This window comes from Gavialis gangeticus, unplaced genomic scaffold (assembly GCF_001723915.1).
Source record: "Gavialis gangeticus isolate Ggan-Ray unplaced genomic scaffold, GavGan_comp1, whole genome shotgun sequence".
Classification (NCBI taxonomy): domain Eukaryota; kingdom Metazoa; phylum Chordata; order Crocodylia; family Gavialidae; genus Gavialis; species Gavialis gangeticus.
The window spans coordinates 33,896,905-33,918,760 of NW_017729000.1; the positions used below are offsets into that span (position 1 = coordinate 33,896,905).

The window sequence follows — 21,856 nt, forward strand, 5'->3', positions numbered from 1 at the left end:
TTCAAAACGGATGTGGAAAAGCTTGAGAGAGTCCAGAGAAGAGCCACACACATGATCAGTGGTCAGGAAAACAGACCTTACGACGACAGGCTGAGAGCAATGGGGCTCTTCAGCCTGGAAAAGCGCAAGCTCAGGGGTGATCTGATGGCCACCTACAAGTTTATCAGGGGTGACCACCAGTATCTGGGGGAACGTTTGTTCACCAGAGTGCCCCAAGGGATGACGAGGTCGAACGGTCATAAACTACTGCATGACTGTTTCAGGCTGTTTCTGTCTGAGCCCCCAAGTTCTGGAACAGCCTGCCATCAGAGGTGGTTCAAGCACCTACATTGAACACCTTCAAGAGCAAATTGGATGCTTATCTTGCTGGGATCCTATGACCTCAGCTGACTTCCTGCCCTTTTGGTCGGGGGCTGGACTCAATGATCTTCCGAGGTCCCTTCCAGCCCTAATGTCTATGAAATCTGTGAAAACACTTAGAAGCCCATTCCAGATTTTGGCAACCCTTACTGTAAAGAAATTTTTCCTAATGTCAAATCTTAATCTGCTCTCTGTCAGTTTATGGCCATTCTTCCTAGTAACCCCAAGGGTAGGATCTTACCTGTATACCCATAACCATATGAGTAGCCCTTCTCTGGACCCTCTCAAGGTTATCCACATCTCTCTTGAAGTGTGGTGAGTGCCCAGAACTGGATGCAGTACTCCAACTGCGGCCTTACCAATGCTGCACAGAGGAGAAGTGTCACCTCCTTAGATGGCCCCAGCCAGATTCCTTTCCAGCTTTCTCTTAAAGACCCCCAAGGAAGAGGAGAGCACCTCTTCCCTTGGAAGCCGATTCCCAATTTTAGCCACCCTTACCATGTGTAAACTGCATCCTATCTTTGTTAAGCTGCATCCTATCCTGTTCTGCCCATATTCCCAACCTGTCCAAATCTGCCTGAATCTGATCTCTGCTCTCCAACGTGTTTACTTTGCCCCATAATTTGGTGTCATCCACAAATTTGGACAGAGTGCTTTCCATGCCCTCATCCAAGTCACTGATGAAGATATTGAACAGCACTGGTCCAAGGACTGAGTCCTGGGGAACTCCACTGCTCACATTTTTCCAAGTTGAAAATGACCCATCAATTACCACTCTCTGTGTGTGCCCCATAAGCCAATTCTCCACCCACCTGACTGTATAGTAATCTATGCCACAACCGCTTAATTTATTTATAAGAATGTGATGTGACACTATATCAAAGACCTTTTTTAAAATCCAAGTAGATGACATCTACCTCAACTCCTGCATCTAAGAATTTTTTGACCTGGTCAAGAAGCAGAGTTAGTCAGGCAGGATCTTGCCCCTTCAACATTATTTTTCCTACTAGACTCCCACAAATGTGATCTTTAATAATTTTTTCAAAGGTTTTCCCAAGGATAGAGGTGAAGCTAACCAGCCGATAGTTACCTGGATCATCCTGTCTTCCCTTCTTGAAAATAGGGGCCACATTGGCCCTTTTCCAGTCCTCTGAGACCCCTCCTGAGCACCATGAGTGCTCAAACAACCTCACCAGTGGTTCTGTAATGACATTGGCCAATTCCTTTAGCTTCTTGGATGAAGATTGTCCAGGCTTGTTGACTTAAACATGTCTAGCCCCTCCAAATGCTCCTTTACTAGGTCAGCACTTGCTGTTGGTGGGTTGGAGTTTCTCTTGTGTCTTTCTATAGCCCCTTTGGGAGATATGTCTTTATCCGTGTTTAGGAATACAGATGCAACGAATTTGTTTAAGAGCTCAGCTTTGTCCCTCCTATCTGTTACCTATTGTCCTAGTCTTTCCTGTAGGGGTCCTATGTTGCTGTGCACCTTCTTTTTGCTCCCTATGTACTGATCTCACTCTCTGCCTAACTCTCCAGATACCCAACCTGACCTAAAGAAGGACTTTCAGGTCAATATTGACCTAATTTTGCCATCTGAGGCTTGTCACTGTGTGTGTGTGTGTGTGTGTGTATATGTATATATATAAAAAAGTTTTGTCAGATATCTTGCACAATCTCTTTTCTAGTAAATTAGATGGTTTAAAACTGTTGATAGTTGTACTGATTTCATTTCAGACTAATAAAGTATTTATAATGTTTTCTTCTAATTCTTTTTCTGTTTAGGAGAGGGTTATGGCTAGAGACATTGCTATTTCCAGTGTCAGTAAAATACTATAGCCAGCCAGTACCTGGATTCAGTTGCAGTTCTGCCATTTGTGCAATGGATATCTCCTTTTGCAATACTCTATCATCTTACACTTATAAGCAAGTGTAAAGGAGCATCCTGTGCCGCCCTGTGTCGCGTCACCTCCCGGCTGGAATGGTAGTGCCTTGTTGTAATAGATCACCTGCCACGCTTTTGATGTTAAGGGAGATGTACCTAGACATTACTGGGAGACAGCTGATAGTGGTCATGGACTCAGAAAGTCTGCGGTTCTTTGCAGGGATCCACCATCCCTATACTCTGCCCTCGCCACTCCTTATGTTTCTGGGTGCTGTTGATTGCCTCTAAGGTTTGTTACTATCTTTACTTCAAGGATCCTGACTAAGGTCCTTACCTAGTTGGCTGCTTGCCCTGTTCTTCCCTGCAGAGGTCCCAAGACAGCTACCTCTTCTTCTGGTTCTCCTCCTGTCATTCTCTTGTAACAGGGTTCCTCCCTCTCTTCTTCTTCCCATTCTGGGAGAGAGTAAGGTCACCTTTGCCTTCCTCTTCTTTTAGGTCCCCAGAGTGGTTCCCTTCATCCCCTGGAATCAGACTCACCGGTCACTGAGGTTTCTTCGCTGGCTCCTATTCTCGGCTGGACTTTGTCTGGCAAGTAGTAGGATCAGGGTTTATCCTTTGGCCCATCTACCCATTCACGTTCACTTGCTGGATCTCTCTCCTGTTTTCTTTCTTCTTCCACACCTCTTGGGATGCTCCCTCGGCATCCCTTAAATCTCCCTCTCTCCAGCTGGGTTCCCCATGGCAGTTCACCATTGGGTGCCTGCCTGACCCAGCTGTTCCCTTTTTGCTTGCCAGCATGGTTCTTCTTTCTTTCCCTTTGTTCTTTTCCCATGCTGGTCTTCTTTTTTTCCTGTTTGGATTCCAATGGTTGGGTCTGCTGCAGCAGCCTTTGATCTGCCAAAGTCCCAGTCGGCTTTTCCATTCATCCAGGTTGCATTAAGTTTTGCCGCAGCTCCTCCGGCTCCATAAGGTAAGTTTTCTTCCTTGAGCACTTCCTGACTCTGCTCATGGCAGGGTGTTTTAGGTACCCTGTCATAGCAGGTCATAAGAATTCAGCAAGGAAATGGATGGCCCACATATCTTTGGTATGAATGTTTTTTTTCTGGGACTCAGTGTCAGGATGGGTTTTGAACCCAGGGTCTTCGCTTGTTGGGTGCTGCAGCAACTCATCCTGTTCTGCCATTTTGCCAGTAGAATGCTGGAGTAGAAGCAGGTGGCAAGAACCCACCATCTGGGCATAGACATACATCCACTCCCCGCCAGCAGTCCTCTTACCCCTTCCTATATAAACCCCTGACCCAAAAGGGGAAGTGTCTGGGTAACAAGGCTCAACCTTGTACTTGTACTTCTGCACCCTTAGCTTGTGCTGTTACTGATGGACAGATTCTTTGGATACCTGACCTGGTTAGTTTCCTGACCTCACTCTCTGCCTGATCCTCCAGATACCAGACCTGCTTCTGGTCTGACCAGCTGGATACCTGACCCGGCTAGCTTCCTGGTCTCATGTTCTGCCTGACCTTTTGGATCCCTCACTTCGTTCCCCAGACAGATCTCCAGGCTTCTGACTTCCTGGCTTCTCCTGACTCCCAGATCTGATTGCCTACAGCCTGGCATGACGATCAGGGTGAAATAAGATTGGTCTTGAGCACCTAAGTCCATTTACATGCCTTATGGATAGAATAGAATGTGGCCCCGGTATCTTGGTATATGGGTCATATAGAGTATTATATTCTTACTTAGGTGTGCAGTGCATATACCTTCCATTAACACACCGTTACTCATGAAAGTTAATGTCAGTTTGTCCTGAATATGCAGGAAGAAAGACAAGATACAAAGGATGTTGTTTATTAGGAAATAATTGTGTTTACTTGGCTTAGCTGGGAACTATTATCAGTAATTCATTCAGTACAGGTCCTTATATTCCTTTCTTCATTGTGGGTGGAGTGTTGCTGTCAGCCTGTGGCTTTCCACAGCTGGTCTCTAGCCCATTCTAAGACCCCACCACCCTTTCTTTTTTTGAGCCGGAGTCCAAGCATTATCTTCTTGCTACATCATGAAGATCTTCTCAGCTTCTTTGGAGGATACCTTCCCTAAATTCACTTCCATACCTGGCATATTAACAAACTGGACCCCTATGGAATGAGTGCCTGCACTTAAACAAAAAGCTTTAACAAAGCTTCAATTCTCAGATGGTTAAAGAAATTGAATGTATGCAGATTTAAAGGTTGCAAATATTAAATAAAAAATTTAAATTAAAATATTTTCTTTATTTCATAATCATGGGTTTTCTTTTGCAAGAGGCAATGACATCTCTAATAGCTAAGCAGATTAACACAAAGAATGAAGGCCCTGCACCATTATATATATTAATCAGATTGCCATCTGTTGCAAGGAAAACAGAGAGACTTGAATTTTGTTTTTGACAAACTTTTCTTGCCAAGTTCTCATGGAAGAATATGTGCTAAATGTCATGTTCATGGCATAGGACTGATCTTCCTGGTTGCTGTAGATCTGAGGTATCTCCACACCTCACAATGCATCTCTATGATCACCCCAGAATCTCAGCATTATTTGCATTAGACTCCTATGACTTTAACTCCAGTTTGGAGCTGAAAATCACCTAGGGAGATTTGATTGATTTATTAGGCTCCAAAGCTGGAAATAACACAGAAATGGTACCTTTGTCAAATGGTAGAGGACAGAAAAGAGACAAAGGTCTCTTTGAAGATCTTGAAGGATCTCTTGGACACTTGTTCTCCCATTCTTCACAATGAACTAAATAGTAAAAATGCTGAAGCCTTGTGTCTATTGTCTACTTTTGTATTCCAGTTTAAGTAAACCATAATATATCAAGCTAAATACAATTAAATAGATATAGGAGTTTTCTTAATTTGCCATTGTTCTTATATTTTAGATGTTCTGGTTCAGGAGAAGCTATTGGCATCTGTCAGGCAGTAGTTCACCTCAGCTATAGCCCTTGCACAAGAAGTGGTTGTACTTCTGCCTAGTTGTATTAATAACATGTAAAAAGACAAGGATCGGGAATGAACAGGATGATGGCCCCACCTCAGGGCAAGCGAGGTGACTTTATTGTAGGAACACAGATTCTAGATGTGCATCCCCTGATGCACATCCCCCATGCCCCTGATTTTCCTCTGGAGCAGTGTGATATTTTTTTTCTTATGCTCCCTACTCTGGGCTTGGCATAGATGCTACTGTTTCTCTCCTGCAGTTGTGTCTGGGCAGATTTTTCTTGGTTAACATGTTTGCTTCCTTCCATAGCTCTTAAACAGAAATGAATGGGTAACTTGCTATAGGCATGCGTCTGCTTGCTCTGCTTTATGTAATGATATTCATACTAAACAATATGACTTCCAGTGTCCTTTTCTCATAGACTTATGATGTGGTCTTATGCAATTTTTTCAGCAAGGGGAGGGTTATTGGTCTTTTTGGGTTAGAGCAGGGAGAAGTCTGGGCATATGGGCTGTTTTGACTCTGCCACTGATTTCCTGTGTAACTTGGAAGAATTCATTTAACAATTTCTAGGTTACAATTTACCCATCTGTCAAATGGTTCTACTGAATCTGATCCACTGCTGTGAGTCTTGCGTAATTTTTGTGAAGCACTTTATTGTCCTTTGCTGTTTTCCCATCTGAGTAGCACCTATGTCAAATGTCATACTATTGAGCATGTAATCCCTTGAAGCTTACTTTTAATTTCAGTAGGCATGCTTTCATTGCTATTTGAAGTGATTTAAAATTTAAAATCTAGGTAATGCTTCCATTTAGTAAATCTGATTTTTGAAAACTTGTATTGAAGATATTAAGATATATAAAATCATATACATTAATAAGACACTCCATTGTATTTCATTCCTTTTTTCACCATTAAAATTTTGTTAGCCCACTTTGAACCTTTAGAACATAGGATCCCCATAAGAAGTTCTGTTATTTCTGATAAATGTAATGTGTCTGAAGGGGCAGAGAACTTAGTATAATGAGGTTAATGGTATATATACTTCAAAGGTTTTTTGTGCATGGTTTTCATTGCTTTCAAAGACAAGTTGAACAGGCTCCATTTACTTCTGTAAGTGGGTATTTCACTCTATTCGATTGAAATCTAAGATTTCCTATTAAGTGTTAAAATGCAGTAAATTATTATTCTGACTAATATTTGCACTGTGTGTGTGCGTGTGTGTGTATGTGTGTCTGTGTATGTAGTTTCAAGTAAATCCCTGCCTCAAAGAACAAAATCAAAGATAGCCAAGGCAAACTAATACAAGATGCACCATGACTTCATGGTTAATTGAGGAAATGGCAATGCTTGAGAAGCAAAAGTAAAGTATGGGGAATTCTTTATAGAAGCAGATTTAAAGGAAGAAAGGAATTGCTTATTGTACAAATTGAAGGAGAATGAAAAAGAATGCATCTGTTGTGGCTCTAACTGGAAATTGAGGTGGGGCATATTTTGTACCTCTTGGCATGATTATTACATTATACAATTGTAGGTAGTTTTTTTGTAGCTGAGAATGTCTTTGGTGAATCTTTGCTTCTTTATTAGAGCTTGTACTGTAATGTGCACATCAGCCCGCACAATCTGGAGCAATAGAGCAATCTGTCCCTTTATGAATTCTTCGTCTAACAAAAACCTGTTTAATTATAGTACCAGTGAATGATGCATACACTCTAATTTAATTGTCTAAGATTTTTTTGCCTCTGGTTCTGTGATGCTAGCATGAATGAAGGTGCAAAATGATAACAAAAGAAAGAGAAAACAAGAAGTGAAACTCAAAGACAAGTGTATTAGGAACAAGAGTAGGTAGAAGGGAGAAGGTCCAGGAAAGGTCAATCAAAGGTGTATACATACAGACACAGGTTTTAGTAGTAAGGTTAGAGAGGGGAATTTCATGTTGGTGATATTAATGAAGGAGGTTAAACTCTTACTTGTATGTATATGCCATTTTTTCATACCGTTATGTACTATGTGGGTAAGTACATAGATATAAGTATATGCAAATGTCCAATATGTAGGAGTGTAAGGAACACTTGGGTGTGCAAGTTGACTACTCTCAACTTCAGTATTCTTGTGTCTGAAAATTTGAATCTCCCTGTATAAAAGAGGAAGAATAGAAGTTAAACAGTGAGACTGGAAGATATTGAATGTTGTGGAGCTGCATATATTACTATGCCAAATACTGAAGGAAGTCAACAGAAGAGTGGGGAAAGAAGAAGGTACTGAAGTGCCATGGAAGGAGCATTCAGCAAAGAGGAGGGATAGCGGGAAGAAAAGAGTAGAAGAAACAAGAATAAAATCTTGGCTCTATTGATGTTAAAGTTAAACTGCTGAATGACTTAATTGTGATGACAATTTCACCCTCAATGTTGAAAAAAAAGAGGAGGAGAATGCTTACCAATTAAAGAAAGCTATCATTCATTGCACAGGCATTTAAATCCATCTCACTTTTATAAATGAGATATAAATCCATCTCACTTTTGGTCAATTTGATCAAAGTCTTAATAAAAATTATTTAGACAACTATTTCTTGACTCAAAAGTATTTTCTAGTGATGTTAGGCCATTATACAGAATCGTTAAAGCATACTTAACTATGTTGTGTTAATTATGCAATGATAAATTATTCTTTCTTCATTAACATTGTAGCAAAAGCAGTAGATAATACCATTGTTTGTTTGTTCTTTTTAGTAGATGAAAAGTATTCATTTCCTTAAGGCAATTGTTTAACAAAAGTAATGTTTGAGAATGGCCATTCTGCTATTGCTCTTTTAAATCTTTTCATGGATTTATTAAGTTATATGCATTCAACGAAATTATATTAAAAGAATAGTTAGCTTTTACATTGGGTTAGGTGGACTTTACTCCTTTTTTTAATGCTTCATACAGTGATCAGCATACAGATAGCAGCTGTATTGTGAGCAGAGACCTGAGACTCAGAACTCAGGAGTTCAGTCTCCAGTTATGCTGTCAACTCATTGTGACCTTGAGGAACAAATTTATTCCTCCATGCTTTTATTGCTTCATCTGTTGAATGTGGACAATACATATCTCATTCTCAAGGCAGCTGTAAAACTTAATTAATGTTTTGTCATTTTGAGTTTTTCAGATGAAAGCTACTATGGTCACATCCAGACAAGCAGGGGCGTGAGAATCGTGGCACCACAAACCACTCATGTAGAACATTAAAATTTGCCTTTCACTACAGATTTTCAGACTTGGCTCAAAATTCGCTATCAGGATTTCCCAGTAGCAAAAAAAGTGCTGGGAAAAAAAGTGGCACAGCACATGCTACACTAGTGTGTGCTGGAACAGGGGCTTGGTCCTCCAGTGAGATCCTCTGGCTGCCAGCCAAAACGTCTCCATGCTCCATTTGTGCCCCAGCTGGGAGGAGCTGGGCAAGCGCACCAGGGCTCTCTTACTGTTTCCAGTGGCAGCCAGTTGAGAACTACTGAGGTAAGCTGAGCACATCAGTGTTTCTCAACTGGGAGAGGTGCCACCACATTCAAAACAGTGGTGGAGTGCCATGACTGAAAAGGTTGAGAACCAGTGGCTTAAAGGAACAGTAACTTAACGCTGACCATCTTTTTGGCACCAATAATTTGTTACTATCCAATGCAAAACTGATACTGGGTTGTAACCTGATAACCTATATTAATAATTAATGTACAGCTGCTGCTCTGTTTTTTAACGTGTATAGGGGTGCTATGCTAATAGCCACTGAGTTAAAATTCAGTCTTATCTTGAGTAGTGCTCTTAGTATTAGAATTATTGTAATGCCAGTTATGCATTTTTACTATACGCGGGCTGCTTTATTTAGTTAATTTGTTAGTTATTTTATTAACATTAGTTACGTTGGGTGCCTATACATGAGCCGGGACGCTGCTCCGATGCACTGTAATTACAATGCATCAGACCAGACCTGATTAATCAAGTAATTACCATGCTCCACCTGGCTTTCACATCTCACATATCAGTGTTCCCATGCTTCAAAATGATGGCAGGGGCACTTGAACTAAAGCTTGTTCGCAAACTTTAGTTAAGGCGCCCCCACCACCATCTTGAAGTGCAGGGACACTGATACATGAGACACTCTGGGCACTTTAATTAGAGACCTGCTCTAATTAAAGTACCCCCCCACTCCCAGAACGCTTGTAAAAATGCCTTCGGTGTTGTTATGCTTCATGAACAGAAATTAGCCTTTTGCTTTTCTCGTACTAATTCTGTCCATTTCATATGCTGGTACATGTATGTCATGACATAACTTTTCTATTTATTGATTTCTTGGTTTTGGCATATTGTGTCTAGTGGTCAGATAATATTAAGAGAATACCTTGCTTACCTCTGAGGGGTGGTACAAGGAAGAAACCATATGGAGCAAGTTACATTTTAATGATTCACATAAAATGTGTGTAGTGCCAGAGCTAAATCAGAATTTTTTCCCACATTAAAAATAGATTTGCATAAAATAATGAAGTACACTAGAATCTTTAAATCACAAGTTTATTTCTAATTGTTGTTGAAAAGAGGACCACACATGTAAGAGAACCATGGGGTTTTTTGTTTTGCTTTGGGTTTTTTTTATCAGCTTGAAACATTGTGCACATTTTGAACACAGTCTGTTTCTCATTTATTATGCACCAATGCAATGTTTTTATCTAGTTGAATTAGGCTATATGGGGGTGCTAAAGAAATATGAAGTTTTCCCCTTCCCTCCTCCAAACCTTAGATAATTATAGCATTCTGTTTATTCTGAGTGGTACCTCTAATGGTTTCATACACCATAGTGGTATACAGGTTCATTAGAAAATGCAAGAAACAGGCATATAACTAAAAATCAGTGTAAGAATTAACTTAAATTTACAGAGTTTAAGCGTAGGCCATTCTAAATTATTAGAACACATTTTGATTCTTCTCTTCCATACCTCTTATTGATTTACTTGTACAGCTAGCACAGAAAAAAGAAGCTGCCACGTTTTTCAAGCTGGAGCTTCCTTAACTACCCTTTTTGTTAGCTTAGTCATCAGTGCATAGGAAATGGCATTTCTCAGAACTATCCAATGTTCTTCGATAATCAAGATAAATTGGCAGCTATTTTAAGTAAATGAAGGATCAGATCTTATTCTTCCTCTGAGATCCATAAGGGTTAGTTGGAAGACAAATAGGGTAGATGCAAGGAAGAGGGTATTCATAATGTTAGTAGAAAAGAGAGTGCCAAATTCATGTTATGCCTATAATATACTAGTAATCATTTGGGATCGAGCACAGATCTGTCTGCCTCATAGATTTCAAATCCAAGCTCTACTGCACCCTTCTTTTCCCCTCCACCCCTCCCCATCTCAATCCCATGCGGCCTATTTCATTTTGATCAATGATGACCAATGCTATACAAATTGAAATCACAGGAAGTCTGCCATTGGCCCTTTATCACATCATTTCCCATCTCTACTATCCTTAACAAGAGCAAAGCACAGAAGAAGAAACAAACACTTTGTATAATTCCTAGACAGGGTCCAGGGAATTTTCTTTTCTTTTTTTTCCAGCAAGTCCTTGCTGAAAGCTCAACTATTCTTACTTCATATGAGAATTCAGATCATATTGGGTAGCTTATCTATGCCCCTGCACTGGAACATAGTAGTGTTGAATAGTGTCATAATGTCAGCTGAACTGGAAGGGTTCTTTTTCTTAATGTTACTTTTTGTTTTCTTTTTGTTTGTGTTTTTTTTTGTTTGTTTGCTTGTAAAAACTGACTAAGCAGAGCTGAGACATCAAGTGTTAAAAAGTTGAGGATAGGAACAGTGACAGTTTATTCAATAGTCGTCTCTTTACATAAGTTCACAGGGAAGGGAAAATAACCTCTCACATTTGACTGCAGCTGAAATGAGTTCATAGATTTTATAGATGTTAGGGTCAGAAGAGACCTCAGTTGGTCATCGAGTCCGCTCCCTGCCCTGGGCAAGAAAGAGCGCTGGGCTCAGATGACCCCAGCCAGATGTTTGTCCAGTCTCCTCTTAAAGACCTCCAAGGTAGGGGAGAACACCATCTCCCTGGGATACCCATTCCAGATTTTGGCAACCCTTACTGTGAAGCTCTTTCCAACAAACACCCTAAATCTGCTCTCCATCAGTTTGTATCCATTGTTTCCAGTTACACGAGGGGGTGCACTATTAAATAGAGCATCTCCTAGTCCCTGCTGCTCTCCCCTGATGAATTTATAGGCAGCCACAAGATCACCTCTCAGCCTTCTCTTGTGAAGGCTGAAGAGATCCAGGGCCCTCAGTCTCTCCTCATAAGGCCTTGCCTGCAGGCCTTTGAACATATGAGTGGCCCTCCTCTGAACCCTCTCAAGATTCTCCGCATCCCTCTTGAAGTGCAGCGCCCAAAACTGGACTGCATAGCAGTGCCGCATAGAGGGGAAGCATCACCTCCCTGGACCTGTTTGTCATGCTTCTGCTAATGCATGCTAAAGTTAGCCTTGTTGATCACTTTGTCACATTGACAGCTCTTGTTTATTTTGGAGTCAACTATGACTCCAAGATCTCTTTCCACTGCTGTGCTGCTAAGAAGGTCATCCCCCATCCTGTAAGTGTGTTAGTGGTTCTTTTTGCCCAGGTGCATCACTTTGCATTTGTCTTTGTTGAACTGCATCCTATTTCATTCTGCCCATTTTTCCAACTTGGCCAGTTCCACTTGGATCCATTCCCTACCCTATGGTGTGTTAACTTTGCCCCATAATTTGGTATCATCTGCAGACTTGGACAAGGTGCTCTCCATGCCCCCGTCCAAGTCACTGATGAAGACATTGAATAGCACCAGTCCTAGGACCGAGCCTTGCAGGACTCCACTGCCCACATCTTTCCAAGTCAATATCGACCCACCCCCCCACGACTCTCTGGGTGTGTCCCCTAAGCCAATTTGGCACCACCTGACAGTGTAATCGTCTACATCACAGCCTGTCACTTTACGTACGAGAACAGAATAAAATATTGTATAGAAGGCCTTCTTAAAGTCTAGGTAGATGATATCTACCTCAGCTCCTGCATCTAAGCATTTTGTGAACTGTTCATAAAAAGAAACAAGGTTAGTCAGGCAGGATCTACCTGCAATGAATCTCAGCATTATTTCTCCTGCTGGGCTCCCACAAATGTGATCCTTAATGATTTTTCCACAGTTTTCCCAAGGGTAGACGTGAGACTAACTGGTTTATAGTTTCCTGGTTCCACCCTCCTCCCCTTCTTGAAAATAGGGACCACATTGGCCCTTTTCCAGTCCTCTGGGACCTGACCTAAAAGATTATTTCATACGTTTATTGGCTCACAGCAGCTTCATTCATTCATCTGAGGAACATCATTATCTCATGAATATGCATATTTAAAGTCAGAATTTTATTTTTATTCAGTCCATTTTCTGGAATATCCCTTTAGTTCTATCAGTATTTAACAAGAGCTCAAATCCAAGCAATTCTCCTTGTATATAAACTTTCAAAATGTCTTTCTTATACTTAATTATATAGAGAGTCTTTAAATAATTAGTCCTGCTCCCTGCCTTTAAGCAAATATCTGCATTTGCCTTCAGGAAGGTTGATATTTACTACTTTACTATTTACATTTAATATGAATAATCAGTAAAGAAGGCATTCTTTGTTCTTAACAGTCTTTGGAAATGTGTTGCTTTTCTTTTAGAGTATGCTAAGGAAGTTGTTTTAAGTCTTAGCAGATAACTAACAGGTTCCCTCATTAATAAGGGTAACTTGTTCTCAAAAGACTTCTAGTAGTAACTAGTTGTTACTACCTTTCTGTATTATATAATAAACCATCTTGGTATTTACATATCATGTTAGATGAAGGTTTGTATAAAGTTACACACTATTTGTAATTGTTTATCACAAAACTGAATCATCATTGTAAATGTTTAAGAAATAACCATAGTTTACTCTGGTGAGAGGAAATGTGAGTTAGCAGTGGCTGGAAAAAAAGATTCTGATGACCTCTGTTTTCGTTAAAATTTAAAGCACTTTAAAGTGCTCCTGAAAGATATTTTCAATTAAAGGAATTGTAATATCTTTTGAGTATGTTAAAAGTTGAAGCTTCTTTTCTTTCAAAGTGGGGTGGAGGAAGAGTCTGCTTTAATACGTATTTTATGGCTCTGCTAACGCATTGTTATATCCTTCTTTGACTATAAACAGCAAATCCTTACATTTTTTAATCGGGTTTCTTTTGGAAGGGTTTAGATTGCAGAGTTTGTTTTCTTGAGCTAAAGATCATATCTACACCAAAATGATGTGCTGTCTTTGGAAACGCTTTTTTTTAATTAATGGCCAGTTCTGTGTAATTCAAATAATCTGGGAGAATTCTTCCAGTTTTTTTTCTTGTAATAAAGAAACTTACTCAGAGCCATGAGTACAGACATTCAAATACTAAGAAAAGGAGAGCTTTCAGTGCTGACACTGTGCAGCCAGAGGGAGGGTGGGGACCTGTGAACACGCCTCAGTGTGCCCTGTAGGCTCTCTTAGTCCATCTGGTGACAGATTGCAGGATTGCATAGGGAAGCCCATATTCGCTGCTCCAGAGTGCCCATGGTCAGCCTGTGTTTCCCTGCAGCACAGTGTGGGCATTGTCAAGAGGGTGTGTTGTGTTTCTTGCTGGAGCAGCAGAGTCCAGTGAGTGACATACTGTCTTCATGAGATGGGAGGGAAGGGATCCTGGAAGACCATTTTCTGTTCTGAGATACGCCACATCATGTACAGAGATTCACTCTCCCAGGAGGTACTCTTCCAGGGGTGATTTAACCCTAGTTGTTCCTAGGTTATTTTTCTTCCAGAGCAACCATTTTTACTCAAGTAGAAAAGCACGTGTACGCTCATGATTTCTCCTGGGAAAGTAGTGACTTTCACAGGAGAAACTGAATGTCTGTATGAGGTCTAAATGGATCCCAACATTCTGTCAGTTACAGTACATTTATAACTTGCAATTAAAGAGTTCTCTAAAATGTACTGTACAGAGCACTAATCCAAATAACAAATGTTCACTATATTTTACAAGTTATAGCCTAAAAGAAATAGGCTGTGCTAAAGGAACATAGAAAGTATTAAAATTAGCATTAGATTCTGTATAAACATTGGGATGTTTCATGGTCAAGGGTATACTTAAGTACTTCTTTCTCATGGTATTTGAGGCATGTTGGGTGGGTATTAGTTCCTGCTGGTGCAAAGACTTCTTTGCATTTCTGTACTGATGGTTCATGAGAGCTCTTTCACCGTTCAGGTAGAGGCAAAATGCCACTTTAAATTTACCAAATGAAAATGTAGATACTTAAGTCATTGTGCCACCTCCTTTATTTTGGTCAAGTAGCATATGTTTTTATTTCCTAATTACAATGCTGAATACAGTTATTCATTTCATGTTCTTAGAGAATCCTTTTTGTATTAAAACATTGCCACATCTTTCTGTTCATGAACTGGTTCCCTAGAATGAGGTCTTTCATTAAGCAGATTCAGAATAAAGTTGCTGGACAGAACATTCTTCAAACTATGATATTGTATGTAACATTTTCTTGTTTTTAACATACTGCATATTTTCATGGTAATGACCCCCAACACCAGTAGCAGAATATGTCCTGCAAATATTCTGGTAATTGAAAAACACTGCATTGTACATCAATGGTAGAATATTTCTCTTACCATTTCCCATTATTTTTGTATCCCTCAGGCAACTACCCAAAATGCTCTAAGTAATGTTTTTATTTAAGAATGTTTTTGGTAAGTCCTGCCTGTCTGAGAAGACGGCTTACTATCATGCAGATAAGTGAATTTTATAAAAAATATTTACATGACATATTCAGTCTTGGCAAATGCATTTATAATAACTCTCTGTTAACTAAAACAATGGGGGAATATTTTTTTCTACAAACAGTAGAAAACAAATAAGAGAACTTAGTGCCTGAGAACCCTCAAGAAGAGAAATTAATTACTCTGAACAGATAGTTAAGAAATATCTTAATGAAGTAGCAAGTTTCCTAAGTGCATGTTGAGCTCAATGCATCCAGAAGGCACAGTGTCATTCAATAGTATATCTTTTTTCACCTGTGTTTTTTTGTTTGGGAAATGTTGTCTTTACTTAAGAACTGTCATTTAATGGGTCAGACCATACATCCGTCTTGCCCAGCATCCTGTGTCACACTGGCAGAGAATGGATGCTGAAAGGGAGAGTAAACCTGTTATGACGAGGTTTTTTTTTTTCCACTGTTCCTCTCCCACTTGCAGCCTTCAGCATTTAGGGCATTTTTACACGTGAAAAGCACCCAATACTGTAACGCATGCAGTTATATAAGCGGCAAAATGTGCATCAGCACACAGAAAATGGTGGCCATATGCTTTTGAACTGAAACACATCGAAGATGTTTTAGTTCAAAAGTGCACCCCACTGCTTTCTCCATGCTGATGTGTATTTTGCCACTTACACAACTGCAAGTGATGCAGTGTGGTTCTTATCACCTCGCAAGCAGAGCAAACTTGATTAGTCAAGTCTGGTCCAATGGGCTGGATCTCTGGCACATTGCAGCATGAAAAAGTATGTGTATAGGTACCCATAAGGTTTAAGAAGGTCTAATTCAGAGGCTCTATCCTTAACTCCCATGCTCAATAGCTGCTGATGCCCGTTTCCTCCAAGAATCTGTCCAATCCATTTTTTTACAGCTCTGATGCACTGGAAAGTGCATTTGAGTAGGTTGTAGTGATTTGGGTTCCAGTGTGCAGAATGAAGATACTCAGGCCTACAAATAAAGACTTGCTTAAACATGAGGTTGTATCATTAAAATCTTTGTGATTGTATGCTTAAAATAATGAAGGTGTTAGCTTGGAACTTGGGAGACTCATCTTGTGTGTCAGGTTCCTGAGCAAGTCACTTCTCTGTGGGATCTGTGGAGGGAAGTGTTCTTGTTTCTGGTTCCATCAGACTACTTGTAATCTTGAACCCCATTGACACCAAAACAGTGTTGGTATCATGGACAGTGAATGAATGTGTTTAAGCATATACTACAAGGTGGAGGGCTTTCATGAAGAAATTACATGCTGCTATATTCTCTGCTGCTATATTTTAAAAAATCAGATATATAAAGGATATATAAAGGAGGGAAAATAAGAAATCCTTACCACATTTATAATCTTCTGTTGCTCTGATGTCTTATTGCCCTGGGAACAGAACTGGGGACAAATATTGTGTGGAAAACATATATTTATGTTATATCTAATTTATCATCATGATTAAAAATACCAAATTATAGAAAAAAATTAAGTATGCTAACATTTTTTTCTGAAATCACTGATTACAGGTTACATGTAGTAAGCTTAAAACAGCTGGTTCTGCTAGTTACCTTATTTCCTTATGCTTACAGTACAAAAGACAGCAGAAGTAATTAATTTCTGAATCGGGTTGCTATGAAAAAAGCATTCTCTGATTTACTACCTCCATTGGCTAAATATTTCTATTTTAGATTTATGTTGATTTAATTTACTGCAGCTCACTCATGATCTTAAATCATTTATACCATACATGAACTTATTATCCACAGAAAGAACTGCACTAGACTTTTTCAGTGTTTTTTGTAAGAAAATCTGAATTCAGAACACAGAAAATTTCAATAATAACTTTGGTTTGGAAGGCTTTTTGGGTCCAGAAAAGAGGTAAGAGAAACAGATGAGTTCCCCAACTTCTAGGTTGCTCTTTGTTGTGGACTTCTGCATCTGAGTGCTCTAGCCATTTGTTTATACAGTCAGTCTTAATTTCTGGCCTAGCGAGCATTTACATGTTTATATGAGTGGCAGTAGTTTCAAAAGAATGATTGAGAAATAGTTTTGCTAAGTTTGATGAGGTTTGAGTACTCTGATGGGAGATAGGAGACCTGGGTTTGATCCCTTTTATGTCTGATACAGATAAGCTAGGGTGAGTTTTTGAGTGTATTTGAGTGTCTCTAGCTTTTCATAAAACAACTGAAAGACCTCTCATAGTACTGCAGAATGAAGAAAATGTTTTTAATCATTATATTTTTGCAGCTCAGGGAAACTGTTTCCTGATCATCATTATTCATAGACTTCAGTGGGACACTGCTTATGTGATGAATCTCAAGTCTCATGATTGTTTGCAGGATCGTGGTCTAAGTCTGGCAACATTTTTGGGCACACTGCCAAAACACCTGCAACTTTCACTTGTAAGATGTTGGCATGCTAAGAGCAGACAGCAAGGGAACCGTGAGGGACCTGATCTTTGTTGTGGCAGTACAGCCCCGTTCCCTTTCCCACCATCCACCTGAAGGCGCACATGCACCACTGCTGGCAACAAGCCAGGCCAGGACTCCATGGACCCTGGTGCAGCCACTTGTAGCCTCCCAGATGCCTACCACAGCCACCCACTATTGAACCTAGGCTGCTTGCAGTAGGTGGTAGGGAGCCTGCAAGCAGCTGCACTGGAGTCCAAGGAGCCCTGGCCCAGCTTATTGTGAGCGTTGGGTACACATGCACCTTGGGGTGGATGATGGGGCAGCTGCGAGAAGCTTGATCCTTGTTGTGGCAACACAGCCCCAGCCCCTTCCCTGCCATCCATCCCAAGGCACTTATGACAAGCAAATGCCTTCACATGCCATGTTCTGGCACATGTGTGGTTGCTGGGGTTGCTGACCCCTGGTGTAAATTAAAACATACATGAGATTAACCAGTGGGTCCCTCCAAAAGGGGTTGGGAGTGGGGGATAATCTGAAAAGTTAATAAACAATTAATTAATTAGAAAATGGTTTTAAGACATGTTGTCTAGATCCTGATTGCATAAAGTGAAGGAATGCTTTTATACGACTGATGGGGAAAAAACTGCTATGCGTTCTTAAGTTAAAAAATGGGGAATCTGTCTGTTTGTATCAGAGATGCTGGGAGCATCTACATGCATGCCTGACTGCACAGTTGTTACTGTGCCATCATTTGGTACTTGCTTTAGCTGTTACTGGGCAGTCCCAGCAACGAACGGATTGTTTCTGACCCTACTATACAGTAGCTTTGGCACCACGGTTCATGCCCACCAATGCTACATGGCCGTAGCAATAAGCTACAGTGACGTTGCATCTTGTGTTGCTGCACCTACTCTTTGGTACTTAACTCCTGAATTTGGTGTGCCTGACCTCACAGCTGTATCAAGTCTAGGGAGTTTTGGGAAAAAATGTTATATAACAACAGTGTTTCCTTCTCCTCTATTCACATTTGATGCAGATAAAGATTTTCTCAGTTGCTCAGACAAGGAAATTCTTACGTTCTCTTTTAGGAATGGATAGATTATTCAAGTGACTATTTAGATACTGAAGGAAGTTTTCATTACTTGCTTCTAGATCATCTTGTGTGCTCACATGATCATAAAATGTAGCTTAATAATTTCAGAACGTTACTACTGAGTATCGCTGTCTTTTTTTCCACTTGTCTTTAATACTTCAGTCTTAGCTGCACGATTCATTTGACACATTACATCTCAGAACAACTGAAGGAGGCCTGCATCTTTTTTTGTTGTGCAGTCTTATAGAAAAAGCTAGTAGGTTATCAAAGTTTTCAGGTTGTTAACAATCTGTATTTGGAAATCAAAAGGTTAGAGATTATTTTTTTGTTTGGGGGTGGTGTTAATATCTCAGTAAAAAATAGTGTAAACAAAATAGAAAATTTTCACCTATACCAATTAAATTTTATTTGCTTTCTTTAATGTCAGTTATTCAAACAGTGTTTTTCCTTCCCACAAAGCTTGGCCACTGTAGAATTTTTTTTGTTTTGTTTTGTTTTTGAACTATTGAGGGGAAAATGGAAGATAACATATCATAGCCCCAGTTCTCATGGTTTATTATCTTTGATGTTTTTAGGTGGTAGAGTGACTAATCCCAGATTAACGATTGGCTATTCTGGAAACGTTCATTTTCTACCAGACCCAGAATAATGGATATAAAAGACAGAAGACATCGCTCTTTGACAAGAGGTCGGTGTGGGAAGGAATGCCGCTATACAAGTTCTTCATTGGACAGTGAGGACTGCAGAGTACCAACTCAAAAGTCCTATAGCTCAAGTGAGACACTGAAGGCATATGATCACGACACCAGAATGCATTATGGAAATCGAGTTTCTGATCTGGTTCACAGAGAGTCAGATGAGTTTCCAAGACAAGGTATGTTTAAAGGACAACTATTTTCTGCCATAAATCTCCAGTAAGTAACCTCTGTAATTATGTATACGCTTCATATGCGAGTGGCAGTAGCAAGGGCGGTGAAGTAGAGGAAAAAGAATGACAAGTATTTTATTATTATTTTAAATCAGCAACATCATTTTGTTATCAGTTAGAAAATGTGTTCTCTTCTATTGTCATTTCAAGCTGAAAATACCTTGGCATAAAATACTGTCAGAAATCACGTAATTATATAAGTGAAGCAAGCATGAAACTCTGTTTTAACATCTTTTAAACACACAAGCACTAATGACTCTTAACCACCTGTCATATTTGCCATAGATCTAGGCACTGGCAAATATGATAACCTTGTATTCTGTATTTGTTTTAGGTATAATAGTGACATTTTCACTTTGCCTTTTCTTTCTTTAATAGATTAGCTGTATTGCTAAGAAGAGTAAAACATTATGATTAGCATACTGTAATTACTAATCAGGTGCTTTGGAATTTCTCCCCTGTTCCTCACTGGTGCGTAATTGAAATGTGGAAATGGGATGCAGTTTCTTTTGACATTGCTGGTGGATTACACTTAAGTTCATTTAAAAAAATAGCAGGGAGAAGCCCATATAATTATTCATAATTGGCTATAAAATGTTAGTACCTCACCAAGGTCCTAGAACTCATATTAAGTTTAAACCACAATTTACTTTGTATCAGTGTTAAAGCTGGTTGCCATGACTTACTCCAGGATGAAATATTACCTGCTTCAAATGTCTACCTGGATTCAATGACTTAAATAAAATATGCAAATCATTAGAGAAGTAGCTTTAAAAATACTTCTTGATTAAACTACAGTTCTTCACTGGGTGCACTCTTTAATTTTGTCCGCTTGTCAGTTGTCATAGTAAATGAAACACATTTTCCCAAATTTTGTAGGGGAAGAATACATGTAAACAGTGCCTCACGTGTACAGTCTTTGATCTTCTGGTTAACTCCACAAAATGCTTTGCTCCATTAAATTGTCAGTTATTCTGCAACTGTATGCTGCAGAGTTAAAAGCAAATCAGTTGTACATGAAGCATCAGATGTGCGTAACGACTGATTGGATCTCTGCATCTTTAGATCATTAATGCATATCCCCACTGCTTCCTTTCTCTACAGTAGGTGAACTTGATAGGAAAGTATCATACTAACTAGGACTTCAGAAATGTTTAGGATTATTTTAGGAAACCCACCAAACCCCCTATCAGCATATGATTGTTCTGCACTTTACATTTCTGTTGTTCTGCATCCCTTGGTATGGAAGTCTTCTATTTTCTATGAAGCTTAATAAGAAAGTTTTTTTTTTCCTTTTTACCCATCTATAATGATATTCTGTTTGTTAGAATAATTCTGCAAAGTATCCATATCAGTTTTGACCACTAGGTCACAATCTCCATTAATTAGCATCACTACTAATTTTTCTTGCTTGCCTCTCATGCACCATGAGCTTATTTACAGACATTTTAATATGGTAATATTATACTTATCCCACCTAAGTATGAATTTTCCGTTCTCTTCCCAGGTTTCTGAAAGAATTTGTGTTTACAGTGTGTACTCCCATAAGGATTACCCATCTGACTATAACCCACTTTACACCATAGAATACCTGGGCCATCCTCATCATGGATAGGCATCACAGTATTTAGGTTTCCTTATATTTACTATGGGCATTTTAGCCCTGGGGCTCCATTATAATTATACTATGTGACACTCATGATAGCCTATATGTTTTATTCTTTATTACTGGTTGTGTAGCTGTTTATCTGGTACTTTTGCTGAAAGGCTCTGTGGATGGTCTCTTTCTTCCTTTCCTCCTATTTTTATACTTGTGATAAAACTAGTAATGATATTTCATAGTCTCCACATAATTTGCCTAGAGTAATGAAGTAACTTTATCATGAGGCTTTTTTATTCTCTTATTAGATATGTTTGTAAAACAAGTCTTGTACTTTCAGAAAGTAAGTTTGGTTTTCTTTCTTTTTTAAATTAGATGTCTATATGTATATAAAAAACCATCTCTTGATCTATTCCACCCTTTATCTTTCTTAAGCACCTTCTTCCCTGGTTGACCTTAACTTTGAATGATTGGTAAGAGTAGACCTAGCACATGTATTTTCTGTTTTGCTATACGTGTGTATGTATTAGACATGGCATTTCCAGAAGCATTTGGAAGATGCCATGCTAAGTGTTTGCACATGCAGTTTCCAGCTGCAGACATCTAGGAATTTATGCATGCAAATTTATTCAAAGTTTGAGTAGGTGTTTTGCTGGGATTTGAAATCTGTAGGAAACAAACACGTGTTTATAATATGAATAGGCTTTGAAATAATTTTTATCCTTCAGCTACAATAAAAAGGGTTCAAATGATTTTTGCCTTTCAATAA

At 39.4% G+C, this 21,856-nt stretch overlaps 1 protein-coding gene across 6 annotated transcripts in view; it reads left to right on the forward strand.

The window, feature by feature from the left end:
* TENM2 (teneurin transmembrane protein 2) overlaps window positions 1–21,856 on the forward strand; it is a 1,374,704-nt gene that overhangs the window by 222,572 nt on the left and 1,130,276 nt on the right. For all 6 annotated transcript variants that reach the window (XM_019506504.1, XM_019506506.1, XM_019506505.1 and 3 more), the window contains exon 2: window positions 19,135–19,433. In XM_019506504.1, coding sequence (XP_019362049.1) covers window positions 19,208–19,433 — 226 coding nt within the window. In that variant the 5' untranslated portion in view covers window positions 19,135–19,207. The remainder of the gene's footprint in view (window positions 1–19,134; window positions 19,434–21,856) is intronic.